Here is a 22,913-nt window from a genome sequence, read left to right on the forward strand (position 1 = left end):
CCAATGATGTCAAATACCCTTTCACTTGTGTACAGACTGCTGAGGCTATTGAGACTGTAAGGAAACATCTGAAATACAATAAGACCCTTGACAGACAAACGTAATTTAAAGTATAACTAAAAGCATAACTTTTTAGTTTTGGATAGTGCAGGGTGATTAGAACACCTGTTAAATTCTATTGCTTTCCATGCCCCCGTTGGGTAGGTTCACCCTCCCTATTTGTCCTGTTTATCATCGAAAGTGAAAGTAAATGAAAATCCCAAATTTTGGGTTGTCCCCTGAAAAGTAATAGAGCGGAAATCTTCAAATGGGAACACTAGTTATGGTGACCTGGAGGTCCCCAAGGAATCTCCTTAATTTGCAGCGATTTCCTCTCACTTTCTATTTTGGCTATGGGACAGGAAGTGAAATTAAATCTCCACAGTTGGGCACAGATCTGACAGGGGCTATAACCCTTCCTTACTCAAGCCAAAATTAAATAAAAAGTTTTGCCTATAGTTCTACTTTAAGCCAGACCAAAATATGTTTGCTTCTGGACCGTTATCTCAACACTACCCATTTCATAATGGCTGTGCTATGGAATCACCAGCATCTCCTGTTGTAGATAACCTGTACATGGAGAATTATAGAAATGAGTCTTGATCCCTTTAAGGAACTCAGCGGTGGGGACATGTCCTGGTTCCATGGGAGGCCAGGATTTTGGGGACAGTTCCATGGTATCCAGCACAGTTAGGGCTAGGTATGTATCCCCAATGTGGGCAAGCGAGTGCAAATTGAACCTCATCCTCCACCACATGCATTGCACACACATGATACGCCGCCAATTCACCATCGGCAACTGGGCTGCAAATGTCTAGTCAATGTAACTTCAGCCAACCTACAAGGAAAAGGTACTGGGCAAATGATTAGAGAACCCATTGTTTGCTGCTTTATAAGTAAGCCCATAAAGCAGACCATACACATTAGAATCTCATTGTACAGTCTTATGTGTAAGTGCAAAGGCCCTAGCTGAATGGATACCGATTGAACTAGTTAGCTTGGCTCTCTCCCATTTTAGCATTTAGAAATGTTAGCCTTCTAGCTCATATATTAATGTGAGGGGATCCTCAACACGACCTCAGTCTGTGCCCCCCGAAATATCATGTATTATAGTACACTTCTAGCTTGGTGTAAAGTCTAAAACTGTATATGTAGACTGCCAGCCCTTTGAAGATTTATCAACAGGAAAACATGACAGTTAGTCAGGGTGGCGGTGTGCCATGAAAGGGTTTCAGGCCACAGCATGCTGTACACAAACTTACAGGAGCGTTATCAGTGATAGTCGCGTGCTGGTCTTGTTGGTAGGACGGATGTGACTTCTCTGATACTAGTGACCACAGATGTTTCTTATTACATGAATGAGTTGGCATATGAAAGATTAGGATGTGTGCTGACACATCGAAAGTATCTTGTAGGACTTAAGTCTCATAAAAGGGCATTATGATCGGAGCTTGTTCTACATCATTACTAGTTTGTTTTTCATTTCTAAGAAAGGATTGACTTCTACTTCCTGATGAAATAAATAGTCTTCCAGTATTTGGGGGATTTCTGAATGTTTCATTTTGCTGCAAATTATTGTCCCATAAACTAAACACAACTTACAAAAAATGTTTTCTGTGAAAGAAAGCTCTTACTGTTGTACACATGTGGAAGAATGAAAAAAACAATAGGTCCTCTATAGTTATTCCTCCCCAGCATGTTATAGGAACCAAACATTAACCAATCGAAGCTTTGTTTCAGCCATGATGATGTGTTGAGCCCCTTTCACACGGGGCAGATCCGCTCAGCGGGATATTGCTCCGTTGATCTCTGCTGAGCCGGCAGATGACAGGTCCGTCTCTGCTCACTGAGTGGGGAAGGACCTTTCAGAGCCCCGCTGATCTCTATGGGGAGATCGGACCGAAAACGGACAGCATGTGCATTTTTATCAGATCTCATCCGGTCCGCCAAGACAGATGGCTGACGTATCGTCACACGTCTGTCTTGATCGGATGGCAGACACATCTCCGCTGACATCCGCCTGCAAATAGTAGTCAATGGATGACCCACTCGGAATCTGCCTGAAAAACGGACAGGCGGATCCGAGCGGGCTTATCATGGGAAAGGGGCCTTAAGGTCTGAAAAAAACTCAACATGTCCTTCAATAACCTCAAAGCACGTTCAGTGCAAAAAAGGGTTTAACTCCACAATCCCTGTGTTCACTGTGCAGTTCTGCATGCAAGTTTACATGCTTTTGTAATTTTGTTTCCAGTACATTTTTAGGTCTTAATTTGTTTAATTGCATTTACATGCTTTGTGCGTTCCGGCATGTATACATGCGAAACATGCACCATATGCAAAAAAATTTAAAATGCACAGGAAAGCACCACAGTGGTGTAAACTTGGCTCATTGAAGTGTGAATGTTTTTTGCATTCACGCTGCATTTACAAATGTGGGTAAACCAGCCCTAAAGCCTTTCTAAGCCCACCTCATAAGCCTGCAAATAACACACTTCCCACCCCTTGGCATATTGATTTCTCCACTGTATCTCTAGAAGGAGCCATGATTATCACACATGCTGGATTTCAAGCATTTCTTCCTTTTGTTCTTCATTACATTAAAAGGAGAAAAGGTTGTGGGACATTTTCTCCTTTTTAATACGTTACCAGGGATGGAGGCAGATGAACCTACCAACTCATTGCCTCATATAAAGTCCCAACTCCCTTCTCCTCCCCTTCTTCATTACATGGTGGATTGATGGGACTAGTCGTTTACACAAGAGAGATCAGGAGCTTTGTGCTTTCTTTTCAGTTCTCAGGAAGTGACGAGGACTCGGCAAGGTAAACTGGTATTTTGTGTTCTTCCTGAAAGTGTGCTCTAAAGCCTAGTCCACAGGGGCAGAATGTTGGGTGGCATCGGCCAGTCCAATAGAAACCAGCCAACATGCGGCCCGTGTGTATGGCACAGTCGAAGGGTCATGAACGAAAAAGGTCTCCCAACTGGCTCCTGGTCAGCTATCTCAGCCGACAGCTGAGAACACTCACCGGAGTGTTTTGGTGTGGGGCTGTGCCCCTGTCAGAACACATTAGAACAACAGGAGAAATTGTTGTACTAACATTGGATTGTCAGTACAGTGGCTTGGACCTGAGCTCTCAGGACCATTAAGCTGCAATATATAATTACCGATCACCCACTGCAGATATACCGCGGCAAGGTGGCTCAGCAGTGTGAACTGATATACCCGTACGTCAGTCCGTGCATGCGATTGTGTGGGCATGATCGTTTCTCACAGAGGTAGAACTGGGATCTGCCTATGTAAACAAGGTAAATCCCTGTTCTGACAGGGGAGGAGAGAGAGAGAGATCAGCTGTTCCTAGTGATCAGAAACAGTGATCTCTTTCTCTACTCCCTGTTAGTCCCCTCCCCCCAAAGTTAGAAACACCTCCCTGGGGAACACTTAACCCTTTGGTCACCCCCTAGTGTTAATCCCTTTCCTGCCAGCGTCATTTATACAGTGATCAGTGCCTTTTTAGAGCATTGGTCACCAAAAAGATATGTCCACCACAATGTCACAATCCCGCTAAAAATTGCAGTTTGCCGCTAGTAAAAACAATAAAAAAAATAAAAAGTCCCTAAATCGATCCCCTATTTTTTAGACGCAATAACTTTTGCGCAAACCAATCAATATACGTTTATTGGGATTTTTTTTACCAAAAATATGTAGCAGAATACATATTGGCCTAAACTGATGAATAAATTAGTTTTTCACATTTTTGTTTGGGATATGTAAAAAAAAAAATATATTATTTTTCAAAACTGTAAATCTTTTTTTGTTTATAGCACAAAAAATAAAAACCGCAGAGGTGATCAAACACCACCAAAAGAAAGCTCTATGGGGAGAAAATGGACATCAATTTTATTTGGGTGCAACATCGCATGGCCACGCAATTGTCAGTTAAAGCGACGCGATACTGTATCGCAAAAAATTGTCTGGTCATTAAGGGGGTAAAACCTTCCGGGGTTAAATATGTTGTTTTCAGGGGATTTGGTTTAGAGACTAATTAGTGTTTAATCTTTTATTAGAAACTCTCGTCTGTTATTGATCTGTTTAGATCTCTCCTTTTAGTTGAATGAAACCTTTCCTAATAGAGACAGTAAGACTTGATAGGCTTGCTACTTCCCATTCTACAAATGCTGACAGTCATGCTTTCCCTCATGGTTACTCGTGCAATACTTTGTCCTTTATCTGGAACAAGAATGCATATAAGGTTGCCGGGCTTTAAATATGTATATACTGTATGTTTCAGGTTAGTGACTCAAACCTACTGAACCCAGCCAATCCGTGTACTAGACAGACAATTTGCATCTGGCAAAGGCAGCCCCAATGTGTCAATCTTGTCATTTTTTTATTTTTATTTTTTTATTGTACTAAAACATGTTTTGTATATTTAACTTTTTACGACTGTCCAGCCAATATGTGCAGTAGCAAAAGGGTGGGCTTTAATGCCCAAACACCACACATATGTGTCACTGGGCGGCTGATATTTGTGCGAAGAGCATGCTTGCTGCGCACACTTAGCACAAAGACCGCTCTGGGTCTAGACTAAAGTTTGGTAGCCAACGAGATCAATTATTCTTCCCGCCCCTAGGTGTACAGAACTATTTAAAGGAGCTCTGGTGTGGGTGGGAAGGGTTAAAGAGATTTTATGCTGGCAGTTTATATACTAAAACTGTTGTCTATATATCTCAGTAATGCAGTACTTGGTTACTTGAACCCCTAAGTACCATGAAAATGTAACAAAAAGCACAGGAAAAATCTACACTCACCGCCCACTTTATTAGGTACACCTTGCTAGTACCAGATTGGACCCCCTTTTGCCTTCAGAACTGCCTTAATTCTTCATGGCATAGATTCAACAAGGTGTTGGAAACATTCCTCAGAGATTTTGGTTCATAGTGACATGATGGCATCACACAGTTGCTGCAGATTTGTCAGTTGCACATTCATGATGCAACTTTTCCATTCCACCACATCCCAAAGGTGCTCTATTGTATTGAGATCTGGTGACTGTGGAGGTCTTTGGAGTACAGTGAACTCATTGTCATGTTCAAGAAACCAGTTTGAGATGATTTGAGCTTTGTGACATGGTGCATTATCCTGCTGGAAGTTGTCATCAGAAGATGGGTACACTGTAATCATAAAGGGATGGACATGGTCAGCAACAATATTCAGGTAGGCCGTGGTGTTTAAATGATACTCAAATGGTACTAAGGGGCCAAAAGTGTGCCAAGAACATATCCCCCACACCATTACACCACCACCACCAAACCTGAACCATTGATATAAGGCAGGATGGATCCATGCTTTCATGTTTATGCCAAATTCTGACTCTACCATCTGAATGTCTAAGCTGAAATCAGACCAAGCAATGTTTTTCCAATCTTCTATTGTACAATTTTGGTGAGCCTGTGTGAGTTTTAGCCTCAGTTTTCTGTTCTTAGCTAACTGCAGTGGCACCCGGTGTGGACTTCTGCTGCTGTAGCCCATTGGTTTCAAGGTTTGATGTGTTGTGCATTCAGAGATGGTATTCTGCATACCTTGGTTGTATCAAGTGGTTATTTGAGTTACAGTTGCCTTTCTATCATCTCAAAACAGTCTGCCCACTCTCCTCTGACATCAACAAGACATTTTTTTCCATACAACTGTCACTCACTGGATATTTTCTCTTTTTCGGACCATTCTCTGTAAACCCCAGAGATGGTTGTGCATGAAAATCCCAGTAGATCAGCAGTTTTTGAAATACTCAGACCAGCCAGTCTGGCACCAACAACCATGTCACGTTCAAAGTCGCTTAAATCCCCTTTCTTAAATGTGAGTTGCTGCCATGTGATTGGCTGATTAGCAATTTTTATTACCAAGCAATAGAATAGGTATACCTAATAAAGTAGCCGATGAGTTTAAAGTGCATTGAAAAAGTATTCATACCCCTTGAAATTTTCCACATTTTGTCATGTTACAACCAAAAACCTAAATGTATTTTATTGGGATTTTATGTGATAGACCAACACAAAGTGGCACTAATTGTGAAGTGGACAGAAAATAATAAATGGTTTTCAATTTTTTTTTTACAAATATATGAAAAGTGTGGCGTGCATTTGTATTCGGCCCCCCTGAGTCAATACTTTGTAGAACCACCTTTTGCTGCAATTACAGCTACAAGTCTTTTTGGGGAGGTCTCTACCAGCTTTGCACATCTAGAGAGTGAATTTTTTGCCCATTCTTCTTTGAAAAATAGCTCAAGCTCTGTCAGTTTGGACGGAGAGCATCTGTGAACAGCAATTTTCAAGTCTTGCCACAGATTCTTAATTGGATTTAGATCTGGACTTTGACTGGGTCATTCTAACACATGAATATGCTTTGATCTAAACTATTCCATTGTAGGTTTGGCTTTATGTCTATGGTCGTTGTCCTGCTGGAAGGTGAACCTCCATCCCAGTCTTCTAATATGTTTCTTCTAAGATTGCCCTGTTTTTGGCTCCATCTAACTTCCAATAACCCTGACCAGCTTCTCTGTCCCTGCTGAAGAAAAGTATCCCCACAACATGATGCTGCCACCACCATGTTTCACGGTGGGGATGGTCTGTTCAGGGTGATGTGCAGTGTTAGTTTTCTGCCACACATAGCATTTTGCTTTTATGCCAAAAAGTTGAGTTTTGGTCTCATCTGACCAGAGCACCTTCATCCACATGGGATAAAAAGAATAATACTGTACTGATGCCCCAAAGTAATGGTGTCAGCACAACAATAAACAAATTGTGAGTAAAGTGTAAAAAATAAGTGCAGCGCTGATAAGTGAAAAATATAGATAAGAGAAATACCTGTGAACTCAACAAAGTGCTACTATACAATGCACCTGGTTAATGCTAACCAGGTTATTATAACTCCTAATGACATAAATGTGATATTGCTGAATCAATAATTATAATTATAGTGACTGCTTGATATGCAGAAAAATTACACAGTGAACCAAACAGTTGAAAATGTCTATTGCAAACATAATGTCTTGCTCCTTGTTTACCATTCTGTGGGTTACCAACCTGGAGCACTATCGGCAAGACCATAGGAATAGACTTAATCCCAGCCAGAGGTCGTCTACACGGATGCCCATATTTCTTGGTGTACTTCACCACAAGCTCTGTTGACTCATCAGGCATATGCCCCGTTTGAGTCCAAGCCCTCCGGTAAGCCTTCATCCAATTGATGGTGGATTATCTACTTGCAACTTTTCTATATGATGCTTCTCGACCTTTTGGCTAAGATCAAGTGTAGTATCTGTTCTTATCAGTTACCAGGAGGTGGCGCTTGCTTCCATCCCTGTTCTATGGCGAGGTGGAGCAGGGGTGGCGGTTGCTATGCAAAACCTACTGGTGTGAAGGTAACCTGGAGCGGTTCGTAGCCGAAAGGGAAGCCTTCGGATGAGGATGGAGAACCACTGGTTGGTGCCAGGGGAGGGGACCCTGGCCTTCTGGCCTGGATTGGGGTAGCTTTAGCTCCGGCCAGTTTTTCGGGAGGGAACGTTGGTTCCCCTTTCTCCCACCGGGGGAACGGCCAGTTCTTCACTAATATAATTAGGTAGGAGTGATGGGAGCGAGGGTGAGGCCTGATGGCAAAGGGCTCTTGCTAAGCTCCTGAATCTCCATGCCTTTCTGGCTGGGGTGGGGGCTGCTGTGGTCTGGGCTGGGGGGTCGGGGATGCTTTTGTTGAAAAGCCTGGGGTATTTGCCCCTGAAGTGGCAGTTCAGGGGTGCCTTACTTTCACTGTGATTTAATCACTCTGATGTTTGGCACCTTGGTCACATCACCATAACACATCTTTTCACACCTGCCTCTAGGGCCGAGCCTTTTGGCTAGGACCAGAGGAATTTTTGATTCCTGGCCGGAGGGCCTGGTCATTGTATTCACAATGGCCACTTTTTCACTCTCCTTCTTCACTATCCCTTCCCCATGTTATTTATTTATTTTTATGTGTGTTGCGTGTCACGTTTTATGTTGTCTCTGCATGTTTGGCGAGTAGGATGTCGGTCCTTGGGCCAACCCTGAAAGTCTTGTGGGAGGGTGGACATAGGCCTTCTGGCTTGGTTTGCCCTCTCTTTGGGGGTCTCCCTTCGGGGGGAGCCTCTACCCTAGTACCTGGGTGGGTCTGTTTCGGCAGACCTTCTGGAGAAAGGCGGTCGCCTGGTTTCGGCCAGATGGGCCATGTATGGTACCTCAGTCCCCGTCTGGAGCCTAACGCCCCGGGGGATCAGGGTAAGGTCCTTCCTAGTGGAGGACAGTAGGACACCCGTTGCACGTTTTTGTGTTCACTCTTGATGTGTGTGCACTTTTTTTGGCACCGGGTGGAAGTTTTTGGGCGTGTTTTACACACCACAGGCTTTAAAAAAAAAAAAAATTTCTATATGATGCCATGACAATCCATCTATGGACTTTGACTCATTCACATGTTTGATCTCTTCTTTTTCTGTGGACATCACAAAATCATTATTTAATTTTAGTTCATTTTGAAATTGTTTATTAACGCTGCACTTTTTTGGGTTTCTACCAGTGATGTCACTGCCTGCATATACAGTAAATATCTCCTAAACTTTGCATGTTTAGGAGATATTTACACTACCTATGGGTAAGCCTTATTATAGGCTTGCCTGTAGGTAAATGTCAGAGATGGAAGTTTACTTCCACTTTAATGTTCCATCTATGTACATTTTTGTTTTTTGATGTTAGAGTTAAACTGTGCTTGAGTGCAAAAAAAGGGTATTATTTACTTAACCTATGGTCTTCATAAAGATATGCTGAGGTTTTCCATTTCTCAGCTTTCCACTTCCAACGCTCAGACACTCTTTCATCCCACCCACCTAAAAAAAGATTTCTAGGGAAAACACTGCGTGCCCATCCATGTTCCCTCAGCACCTTTGGTCAGTGGTTCTAACAGAGCATGATTTTCAGGAATGGGGTAACAATGGGTGACCTTCATCTTGTGCCAGTGCTCTGACCTACAGAGCCAGTTGCCAAGCTAAAAAAAACTGGGGGTGTTGGGCAGTAACATCACCTACCCAGGTAAGCGCCAACAATGTACTTATCCAGGATGGACCCCTACAATGTTCATGGGTATACCATGCTGTTGTCATAGGCTATTGGTAGGCACTGTTATTTTACCCTGAATGGGCAAGTGACAATTTATTTTTAAGTGAAGTCCATTGCTGTTTAGTCTGCAGAGAATTTTGAGTATCTATTTGTCTTTTCAGCTCCTGGACATCAACTGGACAGGACTAACTAATCTTTTGGACATTCCTGGATTGAAGTAAGTGCAAACTTAAGTGTTTTTTCATCCCCCACCTAAAATCTTTTTTTATTGGCCTTAACCACCTCCCGCCCTATTGTAATAATAATACGTCATATGACATCCCCCCAGTTACGTACCTCGTGTGTGCCCTAGGGGCTGTACAATAGCACAATCTGCTACCCACTGTGTCTACTGGACACGGTGGGACATATTTACATTTTACCAGGTCGCTGTGTATGGCCCTGGTACTGGTCGGTTTTACACAATGATTCTGTCATTCATAGCCATTGTAGACTATTGTGATTGGTCACAGTGATCACATAGTACAGGACCAATCACAGTAGTACACAATGGCACATGAATGATGCCTTCACAAGTAAAAACAATTGCTTATACATACAGTGATCATCGCTGTAATAAGCAATGATAGTGAAAAAAAGATAAAAATCCTGTTCACCTCTCCCAGAGCAGTACACTTTGGTGATATTGTACTGCTCTGGTGACAGTATGTAAAATGAAAGAAAAAAAAAGGTTAAATATTGAAAAAAAAAAGTATAATTTTTTTTTGTTTTTTTCTTATATACTGTTACTAGTCAGTGTCCCTGATCACTGCTACACCAGTCATATGGTGTTGCTGTACTGCTCTTGTGACAGTATGTAAAAAAAAAAAAAAATGTGTGTGTGTGTATGTATATATGTATATATATATATATATATATATATATATTCCTCATTTTCAAAAACATTGTAACAAAAAAACTGCAACTTCAAAACAAACTCACCATGCATCTTCCTAAACACACTGAGGGTCTACTTTCCAAAAAGGGGTTATTTTGGAAGTATTTGTACAGTCATGGCATTTTAGGGCCTCAAGATATTACAACAGGATTGATCAATTTTCAAATGCATATTCTATAGTTTGTAGACTCTCTAACTTTTACACAGAGTAAATAATATGCACTGATTTAGTTTATTTTTACCAAAGAAATGTAGCATAATATGTTTTGGCCTAAATGTATGAAGAAAGATGATTTATTTGCAAAATTATAAGAAAAACATTTTTATTTTATTTTTTCCTATTTATATAACAATTAAAAAACCCAGCATTGAATAAATACCATGAAGATAGAGCATTATCTGTATTAAAAAAAAAAAAAAAAATGATAAAAATTTCATTTGGATGTAGTGTTGCATGATTGAAAGTAATTGGCATTCAAAGTGTGAAAAGCTCACAAGGGGATAAAAATGTCCCGTTTTGAAGTGATTAAACACAAGAACATAGAAGGGAGGCATAAAGTCTCCAGAATGTGCAAGGAAAATATTTGCTGTCGCCTGCAGTGTAAGAAGTGAGCTGAAATCCAGCATTAATAGGGTTAATGAGGCAGTTTAGCGCATATAAATCATATGTATGTTCAGTAATTCCTATCAGCCAGATTCCATCACCTTTTCATCAGTTTATAGCAGCCAAAATAGTGAAAGATAATTGTTTGCTATGGATTACTGCACACGGCTTTTTCCAATGTTATGGTGTCTTAGCAACATAAAGATCAGTAAATGAAGAAAATGCAACCATTATTTAGGGAAAACATGGAGGCTACATTTTGTGATAATCTAGTCTAAGTAATTTGAGATCAAGTATGCAGGTAAGAAATTTTTCCGACTTTCCTGCTTCACATATATACTTTGGGTCAGTGACTCAAAAAGTATTGAATCCAGAGGGTCAGAAAAATGACCAGGCAGCTTGTTTTTTCAAAGAGGGAAAATATGTGGTTATTGATTATATTTCCTCACTGAACATTGTTCTGATCACTATATTTTGGTTCATATAGTATATATGAATCAGATCCAAGTCTATATATTTTGGAGATAAATATATAGTGGGTATGTGTGTGTGTGCGTGTATATATATATATATATATATATATATATATATGTGTATGCATGTGTGTATAGTTATAGTATAGCACTTTGGTATAGCGCTACACACATTTTCCCTTTTAGAATTTTTATGCTTTTTGTCTAGAGCTGTGTTGGCGGCTTAATCAAAGTTTCCCTCACAGCGCAGTATAGATTAATTTATCAGCTTGTTTTTTCAGAAGGAGGTCAGCTTTGTTAGACAGACACTTAATTGGGTAATAATCTCCGCAAAGTAAAGCAAAATCTTCGGCTCTTTCCAGACAAGCGTTCTGATTTGTCAGTTTATTTTTTTGCTGATCTGAACGGAAGCTCCGTGTACGTCTATGGATAGGTGGATATAAATGGCAGTACATTTGTTTACATCCACCTACCACAGACGGATTTCTGACATAAATATAAATGTGAATAAATTACTGCGACACCAATGTGTTGATAAGCCGCTAACACAACAATAAGACTGTATGCAAAATGTGAGTGAAAAATGTGTAGCGCTAAAAGCATATAAGCCCTAGAAATGAACGCAGGGAAAAGTGCACCTACCCCTCTATGATTGTGTAAAATAAAATACAAATCTGAACCAAACATCGTAGATAGGATATTACTATAACCATGACTCAACTGAATGCAGGCATATACGGTAATATCTATAGTGCATGTATATACTCATCAAGGTTCAAATGAACAACAAAATTGTGATGAAGTGATGAGTCCAAACGAATGGGTTTTCAGGGAACAATCCACAAGGGGAATCTTTCGTAGAGTGAGAGATGTTAATATATCCCAAAAACTTGCAGAAGATGATATTCAAATATTCCGAATCTGACGGCACCCATGACTGTGCTTCCACCACCGAGGGGAGGGGTAGGTGATCTTACCATGAGTTGTGGACCCACACACCAGCGGTGGTGAGTCATGCCGGCAAGGATGCAACCAGAGATTGCAGATTATGATCTCCTTGGATGGTTGAGATGAAGACGCACTGCGGCACATTTTCTGTTGTTCATTTGAACATTGATGTGACTTTTCCCTAGACTCATTTCTAGGGCTTGTATGCTTTCAGCGCTACACATTTTTCACTCACATTTTGACCTAAATTTAGCCGATCGAAGGTAGAAAGATGTGAACAGATGCACGTCTGTTTACACGCATCTGCCCATAGATCTTTTATGGGTTTCAGTGCTGGGTTTAGATCTTGGGGGGCCCAAAGCACTTCAAGTTTCAGGGCCCCTCAACATCAAAATTTAAATATATGACAAATAAAACAAAATAACAAATGATAAACTGCATTTGTTCTAAAAAAATAATGTTGGGCTCCGATGAAGACATTTGTGCCATATTTTTCTCACTGAGGACTGAGCAAACAACATAAATGTATTCTAACCTAACTAATCGCGTTTACGCGTTTTCTAGTCTGAAAATAATTTTTTTTATTGTTTAAAATCTTTTTTTTTTTTTAAATGGCCCTTTAAGAGCTATGGGCGGCTGTGACGTTTTGACGTCGCTTCCGCCCTGCAATGATATGGAGGCGGGTGGGGGCTATCTTCCCCTCATCTCCATGTCAGGCTAGGGAAAGGATCTGATCGCCTCTGCCGCTGCCGACGGCTTTGGTAAATGGTGGAGGGCACTGGAGCGCAGCAGAAGATGCCTCTCCTGCCACCGATAAAAGTGGTCTCGCAGTGAATCCACCGCAGAGACCACTTTTATCTTGAAGCGGACCGTCCGCTGAAGAGGAGGATACTGGGGAATGATATTCCTCTTCAGAATACCGACGTATAATGACGGTGTTCTGACTGGAAGTGGTTAAAGGAATTTTTTTCCAAAAATGTTGTGTTTTGAAAGACCTGCGCAAATACAGTGTGACATAAAATATTGCAACAACTGCAGTTTTATCTTTTAGGGTCTCTGCTAAAAAGGTATATAATGTGTGTGGGTTCTAAGTCATTTTCTAGCAAAAAATACTGATTTTAACTTGTAAGCAACAAGTGTAAAAAAAAAAAAAAAAAGATTTAGACTTTTTAAGTGGTGAACTGCCCTTATCTACAGACATAAGTTCATTCCTTTGATCTGAAAGAACCAAATGTTACAATGTTTCTCTTTATGTCCACCTAAGTGATGTTGTGATAAACTTTGCAGGCTGCCTGTTTTTTTGTTTTTTTATGACAGCTGTCAGAAGTGAGCAGAGAACTCTCTGCACTAAATCGAGGAAATGCTGTGTTAAGATCGGGAGGGGGGTAGAATCGCAACCTCGATTCTTTAACGAATAAACACAGAGCATGCTCGAGAAGGAGCGGTGAATGCTGGGATCTCGGTATTCATCGCATCCCAGAAATCAATGCTTGTGAGCTTCACATGCCCACAATCAAGATGGAACCAGCATCATAAGATTTTATAAGTTCATTTTCTAATCGAAAACGGACACCGGGGGAATTAATACACCAAACAAGTGGGTGTTATATAGTGTTTAGCAAAGTGTCAGAATGGCCGGCGGACCTCCGTTTTAACTTATCCTTTAACTGTTCTGTATCCTGACACCCACACACACTTTGTCAATTTTTTAAATGCTGAAACTCATTTTATAATTACTTTCTGTTTTATAAAGGAAGTCTGGGGCCCCCCTCTTGCAGGGGGTGCCCGCGTCAGTTGCTCCTTTTGTCCCCTTATAAATCCGGCACTGGGCCCATTACAAGATGCAAGAAAAACCTGAATGGAAACTGATGTAAAAAACAAAGTGACTTCCATTCTGCTCTGATGCAGCAGCAGGTTTATTGATCCCCTGATCATTGGAATGGATGCCGCTCGTCTGAAAAGACCCTTAGATAATTGACGCCTGTACAGGTGTCCCCCATGGATGATATCCCATGTTCTGTGTCGATCTGCTTACTTTCTGTCTCGGACATACTGGTCATCTGGACAAATAGAGAGGGTGACCTGTCCCAGGAGGGATACAAATGGTCACAAAACCTGACAGAGGGCTTAGGACTTACGATCCAAACATAAAAAAAGAGAAAAGTTTAGGCTTTACATATTGTATACAATTTAAGGTATATTGTTTGGCTCTTAGTGAAGCAAGATTTTACAGTTGCTTGTATATATTTTTTTTTTCCTAGTACATTCGAATTCTTAGTAAAGCTTTTCACGTGAAATAGAAATGAGTCAAAAAGTGTCAGAGACCACATCAGTTTTAACACACTCTATAGTTAATAATGTATTTGGAGACCAGAATACAGGTGAAAATAACATCAAGGGTGACATCTGCTGTATTAATAAATAATGACACTTTTCAGTAAATAGCCTCTCTAGTCTCAATACTTAGTGACATTTCGCCGTAGGTGAGCATGTCTTATTTACAATCTCGTTTAAGAACTCTACTTCCACCTAGTGGATAGGTTACATATTACACCGGTTATGAATAAGCAGTGCCCACACTGTCTTCCTACTAAAAACATGAACAGTACTGTGAATTTTGGGGAATATCAATGGTGCTTGTACACTTCAGTGGGGACATTGCTGTAGTTTTCATGGTTGTCAAAAGGCATTTTTTCATCTAATGCACAAGGTTAAGCACAGTTTCTTTAAAATTAAACATATATCCTTGCCCCAGCCCTCTTCATAGGCAAAAAAGAAAAAATCTTGCAGGGCATGCATTGTATATCTCAGGGTCTGTTTTTTTTTTTTTCTTTGATTGTAGCAAAATCAAGGGCTAGCAGGCATCTTTCATTTTTATTTCAGAAAGTGATTTATTCTCTAAACCTGGACTCCAAGCAGATATAGAAGAAACGGTTAATGCAGCTCTGTATTCATAAATACTAGGGGTCAGCCGATTATCGGCGGCCTATATTCACTTTTTTGGAAGAATTGGTAACAAACGTACCTATAGTACTGATATTGCTTCAAGTGGTTGTACTGGGGTGTTGCATGCAGCTGCATACATCACCCCAGTACCATTCTTTAGTGCGGATGGTTGGCTTTATTGGAATAACAACCAATGTGGCTAAGAAACCTCTCAGCTGTTATCGCAAGCAGCACTCCGTCCGGGTCTCCCATCCCACCAGGAGACCCGAGCGACCAGCTGGCATGTCTGCCGGCTGGCCAAAGACCCAAACAAAGCCCATTTGCTTTGTTCGTGTCTCGGATCTAGTAACCTGGAAACAATGTCATGACATCACTTCCGCATTACTGACACCCTAACAACGCCAGTTTAAAAAAAATAGAAAGTATTCAAAAACACATCTTGGCGTTTTGAATACTTTTAAGTGCAGTGGAGGGATTTGGGGTCTTATAGACCCCAGATCCCTCCATAAAAGAGTACCTGTCGCTGCCTATTATGGTCACAAGAGTTGTTTACATTCCTTGTAAAAGCAATAAAAGTTATAAAAAAAATAAAATTAAAGGACAGTGTAAAAATAAAAACTTTAAATTAACAGAATATCGGCGCCTATCAGCCTTAAAGCGGTTCTTCACCCTAAAGGGGAAGTTCCGCTATTCTGATCCCTCCCCCCCTCCGGTGCCACAATCGGCACCTTTCAGGGGGGAGGGGGGTGCAGTTACCTGGATAATCCAGGTAACTGCACACACTTCCGGCCAGACCGCCGCAGATGCCCCGCCCCCCCTCCGTTGTGTTCTGGGAAACAAACAGTTCCCAGAGACACAGCGGGGGACCATAAGAGACGCGCAGCGCGACTCGCGCATGCGCAGTAGGGAACCGGGCAGTGAAGCCGTCATGCTTCACTTCCCGATTCCCTGACAGAGGATGGCGGCGGTGGCAGCAGCGAGACGAGCGTTCGCTCGTCATCTGCCGCCGACATCGCTGGAACCTGGGACAGGTAAGTGTGATTTTATTAAAAGTCAGCAGCTGCAATATTAGTAGCTGCTGGCTTTTAATATTTTTTTTTTAGGTGCAGCTCCTCTTTAAAGGCAGTCAAAAAATCAGTATCAGCCCTGAAAAAACAACATCAGTCGAACCGTAATAAATACATCCATTCCATAAAGAGACCTGGTCACCAGATTAAAAAATTGTAGATAAAAGTACAGAAAAATCTATTATTCTAATATTCTAACTAGTATTCACATGCAAGTTGTCTGTGAACATGCTAACACAGCTCCTTTTCTCCCTCCCTGTCATATCCTTCTCCATTTTTGATTGTGCTGGCCCAGCTCCTCTGCCCCTCCTTTAACACACTTCTTTACGTGTTATCTGGGCAAAGTTCAAAAGAAAAAACTATACATAAAATATGTTGCATGCACATATAATCTTATGGCAAATTTTTTGTTAAAATCCATGGTCTGGGGACAGAGTCTTTCTAAAGTACGTGTTCAATGTTTACATTTTACCAATACATTTCCTAGCTGCCTCAGTACACATGGCTGTCCACAGTACACATGGCTGTCCCAGTAGGTCCGTAGGGCCGCAGGCATCTGAGGAAAGTGGGAGAGTTCATGTGATCAGCACAGGGCCAATCAGCACTGTCCACACAGGGAGTCAGGGGTGCTGCAGCCTTCCAGGATATTCAGAGTAGAATGAAAACTCCTCCTACAAGCTTTAACCAGACACTGATAGAAGTGACAAGACTGCTATATACTGCTGATGAGAAAAGGTATTTAGCAGTTTCTTTTTTACTAAAACTCTGGCATTTCCATGCTCTGTGGGAGACCAGATATAGTGAATGCAGGGTCCTGGGTTTTGTAACACTTTAAATAGGCAGTTGCTGCCATTCAAGTTGCATTTAACATCTACTGAACCCCGAGTTCATTTTTACCATTTGTAGTCAGCAGTTGATCTGTAGGCAAAACATAATTTTTACATTAGTTGCATTATTAGGCATTCATATTTATTATTATGTGTTTACTAATTTATTAATCTTAATCAAAATGTTCCTTCTTTTGGCAGTGGTATATCTGATACCATAATATTGGATATTATTTCCAACTATCTGGTTCTTCCCAATCGTATTACTGTTCCTCTAGTGAGTGACATCCAGCTTTCACAGTTACGCTTCCCAATACCTAAGGTGAGTAGATTCAAAGTCAGATGTGGAATGTTTTTGTCCTACAGGTGATTCCTGTGCATTATTACATAAGTCAAATGCATTGACGAAGGGATGAGGAAAGGCCACATATGTTTTACTTTAACCACTTCTTGACCAGGCCATTTTTTGCTATACGGCACTGCGTCGCTTTAACTGACAATTGCAACTTTGTACTCAAACACAATCGATGTCCTTTTTTCCCCACAAATAGAGCTTTCTTTTTGGTGGAATTTGATCACCTCCGCAGTTTTTATAAACAAAAAATACCGACAATTTTGAAAAAAATTTTTTTTTTTTTACTTTTTGCTATAATAATCCTAAAAAATAAAAAAAAACTAATTTCTTCATCAGTTTAGGCCAATATGTATTATTTTACATATTTTTGGTAAAAAGAAATTGCAATAAGTGTATATTGATTGGTTTGCTCAAAAGTTGTAGCGTCTACAAATTGGGGGATAGATTTATGGCATTTTGATTTTTTTGATTTTTCTTTAACAAGTAATGTTGGTGATCAGCGATTTTTGCATGACTGCAACATTGCAGTGGACAGATCGGACACTTTTGACACTTTTTTTTTTTTTTTTTTTGGGGACCAGTGACATTTATACAGCGATCAGTGCTATAAAAATGCACTGATTACTGTGTAAATGACACTGGCGGGGAAAGGGGTAGCACTAGGGGGCGATCAAGGGGTTAAGTGTGTCCTAAGGAAGTGTTTCTAACTGTGTGGTGGCTGGGATCACTGGAAATACAGAGAGATCGCTGTTCCTAATCACTAGGAACAGACCATCACACCGTACTTCCCTGTCAGAATGGGGATCTACTTTGTTTACATTGGGAGATCCCTGTTCTGCCTCTCTGTGGAGCGATTGCGGGTGGCCGTTGGACATCACGGCCGCTGCCCACACGCATCGGCACCAGCGCATTAGGGGATTGGATTGGAGATATGTGGGTGTATACGGACACAAGTCTGTTTACATCTGTCACTCCATAGAGGCGAATGGGGGGGTCCGATTTAGGTTGGACTAATTGTGTGAAAGAGACCTAAGGCTGCAGTTTGCCCACATTGCGGGTGCAGCGCAATGCACCTGTAGCTTTCCTGTGGGGTTAGATGCACTTTGCCCATAGACTTCTAGTTATATCCTGCAGGTGTGGTGCACTTTCTCAAACCCACAGGTAACAGGCATTTATGGCTCAGGGCAGGTAACCCGCAGGTGCATTTGCCCTGCACATGTGGATCAATCAAAGAAGCCCAGTATACAGTGCAGAACAGATATGCCCATATATACACTGTGATTTTAGTAATAAACATACCTTTAATAACAGTCTTCCATTCGGGTATTTCCGGCTGTTGCTGTCCCAGGCAGAGTGCATTTGGTATCACTCTGCCTATGACAGGAGCCAGCGCTATACAAAAAGTATCAGCCTATGTGGCTCTGCCCTGCACCCACTTGCTTCCTCTAGCGCTGGCTTCAATCACAACATTGATGCTCTGGGATGGTGGGTTGACAACCCATGGTCTGGGCTTGCCAACCTGCCATCCCAGTGCAACAATTAACAGCAAGTAACACACAGAACGCAGAGGGCAGACTCAGTAACATACAGACAACAACAGTTGCCACTGGTTGGACACCCCTGATCCAAAATGTCTTTGTGTGCTGTAGAACTGAATTGATTGTAAAAATTCACTTTGTAAAACAACCAATTTGTTTTAAAATTAGAAAACCAAAACATTTTTGTATAGATATAAAAAAACATTATAAATGCTTTTTTTCCCTTTTTTTAAGTGATCACATTCCCTCTGTTCTCAGCTGCATAAGAGCTGGGGGAGGAGAAGAAGCAGCAGCAGCACACTGAACTTCCCAGTGAATGGCTGTGCAGCGGGGGTGTGTCAGGACAAGTCTGATCATTCCCAGCACAGCTAGAGAACTGACCAGTGTGTTCTCCTGCTTAATGTAGTCAATTTTTAATAGGAAAGCAGAGGGACTGGCAGGAACACCAGGGATTTCACATAAGATAGCAATACAAAGAGAACAGGATATGTTCTCATACAAGTACATGGTACAGCAGGCACATAGGAATATGAAGTGTTGGGGTAACAAATGTTTTAAGGCTCCGGTCACACTTGTGCGAATTGTCATGAGACTTTGGACATCACAAGTCATGGCCCGTTCTCTTCAATGGCACCCGTTCAGATCAGTGCTGTTTTGAAAAGCCACCTGCACTACTTTGATGTGACTTTTGATGCGCCTTAAGTCCAGAGAGTGTTAAGTCGGATCAAAGCCGCACTCAAAGGTGTATCAGTCACACTCCAAAGTCCCACTGGAAAAACCTAAACTTAGTAATTCGGGGGGCTGTCTTTGTACCTTTGTCCATATAGTAGGTGTGATGGTCAGGTTGTCCATATAGTGTAATAAAAATGATTAGATTTCCCTTCACTTCCTGTCCCATAGCCAAAACAGGAAAGTGAGAGGGAATCCCTTGGGCCCCCATTGTAAAATTTCCCCTCTGTTACTGTTATCGGGGCAACACAAAATTTGGGGTTTTCTTTTACTTTCACTTTCAGTGATAATGGTAAACAGGACAAACAGAATAAATCTCCCCAATGGGGGCATGAACAGCGCTGAAAACCTAATATGTGTTCTAATTCCTCTTTATCGTATCCAAAGCTAAAAAATATAAATACATTTGCTTTTTGTTATCATTTAAAGAGGTTGTAAACCTCCCAAAAAAAAAAATGCACAAGCGGGCCACGTCTTCATTGCGCATGCGCCAATGACGTCGGCGACAGTTATATAGTGAATATCTTCTTAACTGTGCAAGTTTATGAGATATTTACAGTACCTACAGGTAAGCCTTATTATGGGCTTATATAGTAAAGCACTTCGTAAACCGTTGGCGCTATATAAATCCTGCATTATAATAATAATAATAGGCTTACCTGTAGGTACAAGTGGTGTAACAGAGTTTACAACCAGAAAAATGGGACCTTACGAGAAAACTCTAGAGAGCTAGTTGTTCAGATGGGAGTATATCAGATGGTATATATTGATATACTCCCATCTGGACAACTAGCTCTCTAGAGTTTTCTTGTAAGGTCCCATTTTTCTGGAAGCGCAGCACCACCATTTTTTCTTTTAGTCCATATACATGAGCTGGTGTCTCGTGAAAGTGCCTGCGGCATCCATCAAATAAGAACATTTCTCGTGAATCCCATTTAAGCGCAGGAGCCCACTGAATATTTAGAGTTTACAACCACTTTAAGCCTTGCATGTTATCAGGAGAGGGATAAGACATTGCTCACCTTTTTTATTTTTTTATATAAAATGCCAAACATCTGTCTGTCTCTGGCTTCATGTAGAAAAATAAGAGATCTTTCTGATAAGAGATAATCCCTTAAACTTTTTTTTTTTTTTTTTTTTTTTGCGGTCTCTTTTCGCAATATTTTGCATGGTGGGTTTACATTCTTTGAGATGGTCCAGGAAAAGATCCACTTTAAATTCTTTCTGTGTCACGGATTTGGAACAAGCATATGTCAAGTGAAATCAGTGTGACATCCATCACTCAGGAGCTGCATATTTGCTCAATGGTTCAAACAGTTTTCAAGCCAAAGGATCAGCATGACAGCCAGGCGTCTAGCATTTTCAGTGACGGTGACCACCTTTGCATTTCGCTCAGCATTCATTTGTGGGCATATGAGAAAAGTTGAGAAGAAAAAGATTTTTGCTCTGAAAAATATCATTTAGAATAAAGAATTAGTTTGGATGTGGATTGGAAATTAGGGAGGCTATAGGGATGGAGATACGTGCGCATTCGGATTTGTTTTGTCAGACATTTTAAATGAATGTGCTCAACACTGGATGTTTCTTTCCTCTTTAAACAGGGAGTGCTTAGGATCTATTTTATAGAAGCGCAGGATCTGATGTGGAAAGACACATACATGAAAGGACTGATCAAAGGAAAGTCTGACCCATATGGCGTTATAAGGATTGGCAATCAGGTTTTCCAGAGCAAAGTCATTAAGGAGAACCTGAACCCCAAATGGAATGAAGTGTATGAGGTAATGACAATTCTTTTTGTTTCTCTTAAATAGCTTATAGAGTACATGTGTACAATATATATGAACACATGCCTATGTGCTAAAGAATATGGAACACAATTGATAGAATATAAACAATTGTGATACTGCGTCCAATGGGGGGGGGGGGGAACGCTTTTATTACCGTATTTATCTGCGTATACGCACCCCAAGTTTAGGAGGGAAGTTTAAGGAAAAAAAATTACATTTAAATGCCCATCAATGCAGCCTTATCAGTGTCCATCTGCAGCCTTGTCCATCATTACAGCTTCCCAGTGTCCCTATGCAGCCTTCCCAGTGTCCCTATGCAGCCTTGTGTTATTGCAGCCTCTCAAATGTCCTTGCAGCCTTGTGTCATTTATGTCATTTAAAATTGGCACTGATCGGAGGAGAGGATCGATCTCCGCCGACATACACAAAGCCAAGTGTACTTCGGCTAGACTCGGCTCTGCTCACAGTCAGGGGCGGGACTGCGAAGTACACTCAGCTTTGTGTATCTCGGCTCCGCTCGCTCCTCTCATCACAATCAGCGGAGATCGTGGGGGTCAGCGTTGCTCCAACTCGCATTTAAATGGAGTAGAATAGAATCCACATAAAATGATACACTGGCTGTAGCTGTTTTTTTTTTTGTTTGTTTTTAAAGCACAAGCTAACTGTACATGGTTATACACTCCTATTATTTTTATAGCATGATACCTGTAGTATATTTCTCCAATGTATGCTATTGTACACAGGCATTAATATATGAACATCCTGGCGAAATGTTGGAGATTGAGCTCTTTGATGAAGACACGGACAAGGATGATTTCCTGGGCAGGTAATACTCTGTTCATTACAGCTACTATATTTTACTATTGCTGTCTCCTCTCTATACCGGTGCTTGTTGATTGTCCTAGTCATCAGCATTATAGTGCTCAGGGTGCTTGTCATATTTTGCCTTACTTCTTAGGCCCTTTTCACACAGACGATCCGTTCAGGTCCGCCTGTCAGTTTTTCAGGCGGACCTGAACGGATGCTCCATAGAGGTCTATGGAGCATCGGATGTCAGCGGTGACAAGTCCGCTGATATCCGACCCGCTCCGATCCGAAAAAGTGTGACGGAGGAAAAAGCTATTTTTCCATCCGTCATCGGATGATGACGGACACTGCGGTTCGTCGTCACCCGATCTCCCATAGGGGAGAGCGGTGCTGTGACAGGTCCGTCCCTGCGCAGTGTGCAGAGACGGACCTGTCATCTTCCTGCTCAGTGGAGATCACTCCGGCGATCCCCGCTGAGCAAGTGGATATCCACGGGGCGGATCAGCACTGATCCACCCCGTGTGAAAGAGCCCTTACCCAGATAGACATATACAGTGCTATGTTGCCGTAAAGTCTGCAGGATCGGCATTGTTTTGGCATCAGTCATTCTTTAATGATATTTGGGGGGGGGGGGGGTGCATACGCAAAATCAAGCTGTTCTAGGCTCACGTTATACACAGAACCTCAACTTTTCTCCAAGTCAGAATTAATCCCTATTCCCTCCTGGCACACAGTTTA

At 41.4% G+C, this 22,913-nt stretch overlaps 1 protein-coding gene across 3 annotated transcripts in view; it reads left to right on the forward strand.

Annotated features, from left to right (window-relative positions):
• Nucleotides 1–22,913, forward strand: part of ESYT2 (extended synaptotagmin 2) — a 209,245-nt gene that overhangs the window by 125,446 nt on the left and 60,886 nt on the right. For all 3 annotated transcript variants that reach the window (XM_077491138.1, XM_077491139.1, XM_077491140.1), the window contains exons 7-10: nucleotides 9,319–9,374; nucleotides 17,161–17,281; nucleotides 21,183–21,359; nucleotides 22,112–22,194. In XM_077491138.1, the coding sequence (XP_077347264.1) occupies nucleotides 9,319–9,374; nucleotides 17,161–17,281; nucleotides 21,183–21,359; nucleotides 22,112–22,194 (437 nt within the window). The remainder of the gene's footprint in view (nucleotides 1–9,318; nucleotides 9,375–17,160; nucleotides 17,282–21,182; nucleotides 21,360–22,111; nucleotides 22,195–22,913) is intronic.

Source organism: Lithobates pipiens, unplaced genomic scaffold (assembly GCF_037356315.1).
Source record: "Lithobates pipiens isolate NorthernLeopardFrog02 unplaced genomic scaffold, aLitPip1_a1.2 Scaffold_19, whole genome shotgun sequence".
Lineage (NCBI taxonomy): Eukaryota > Metazoa > Chordata > Amphibia > Anura > Ranidae > Lithobates > Lithobates pipiens.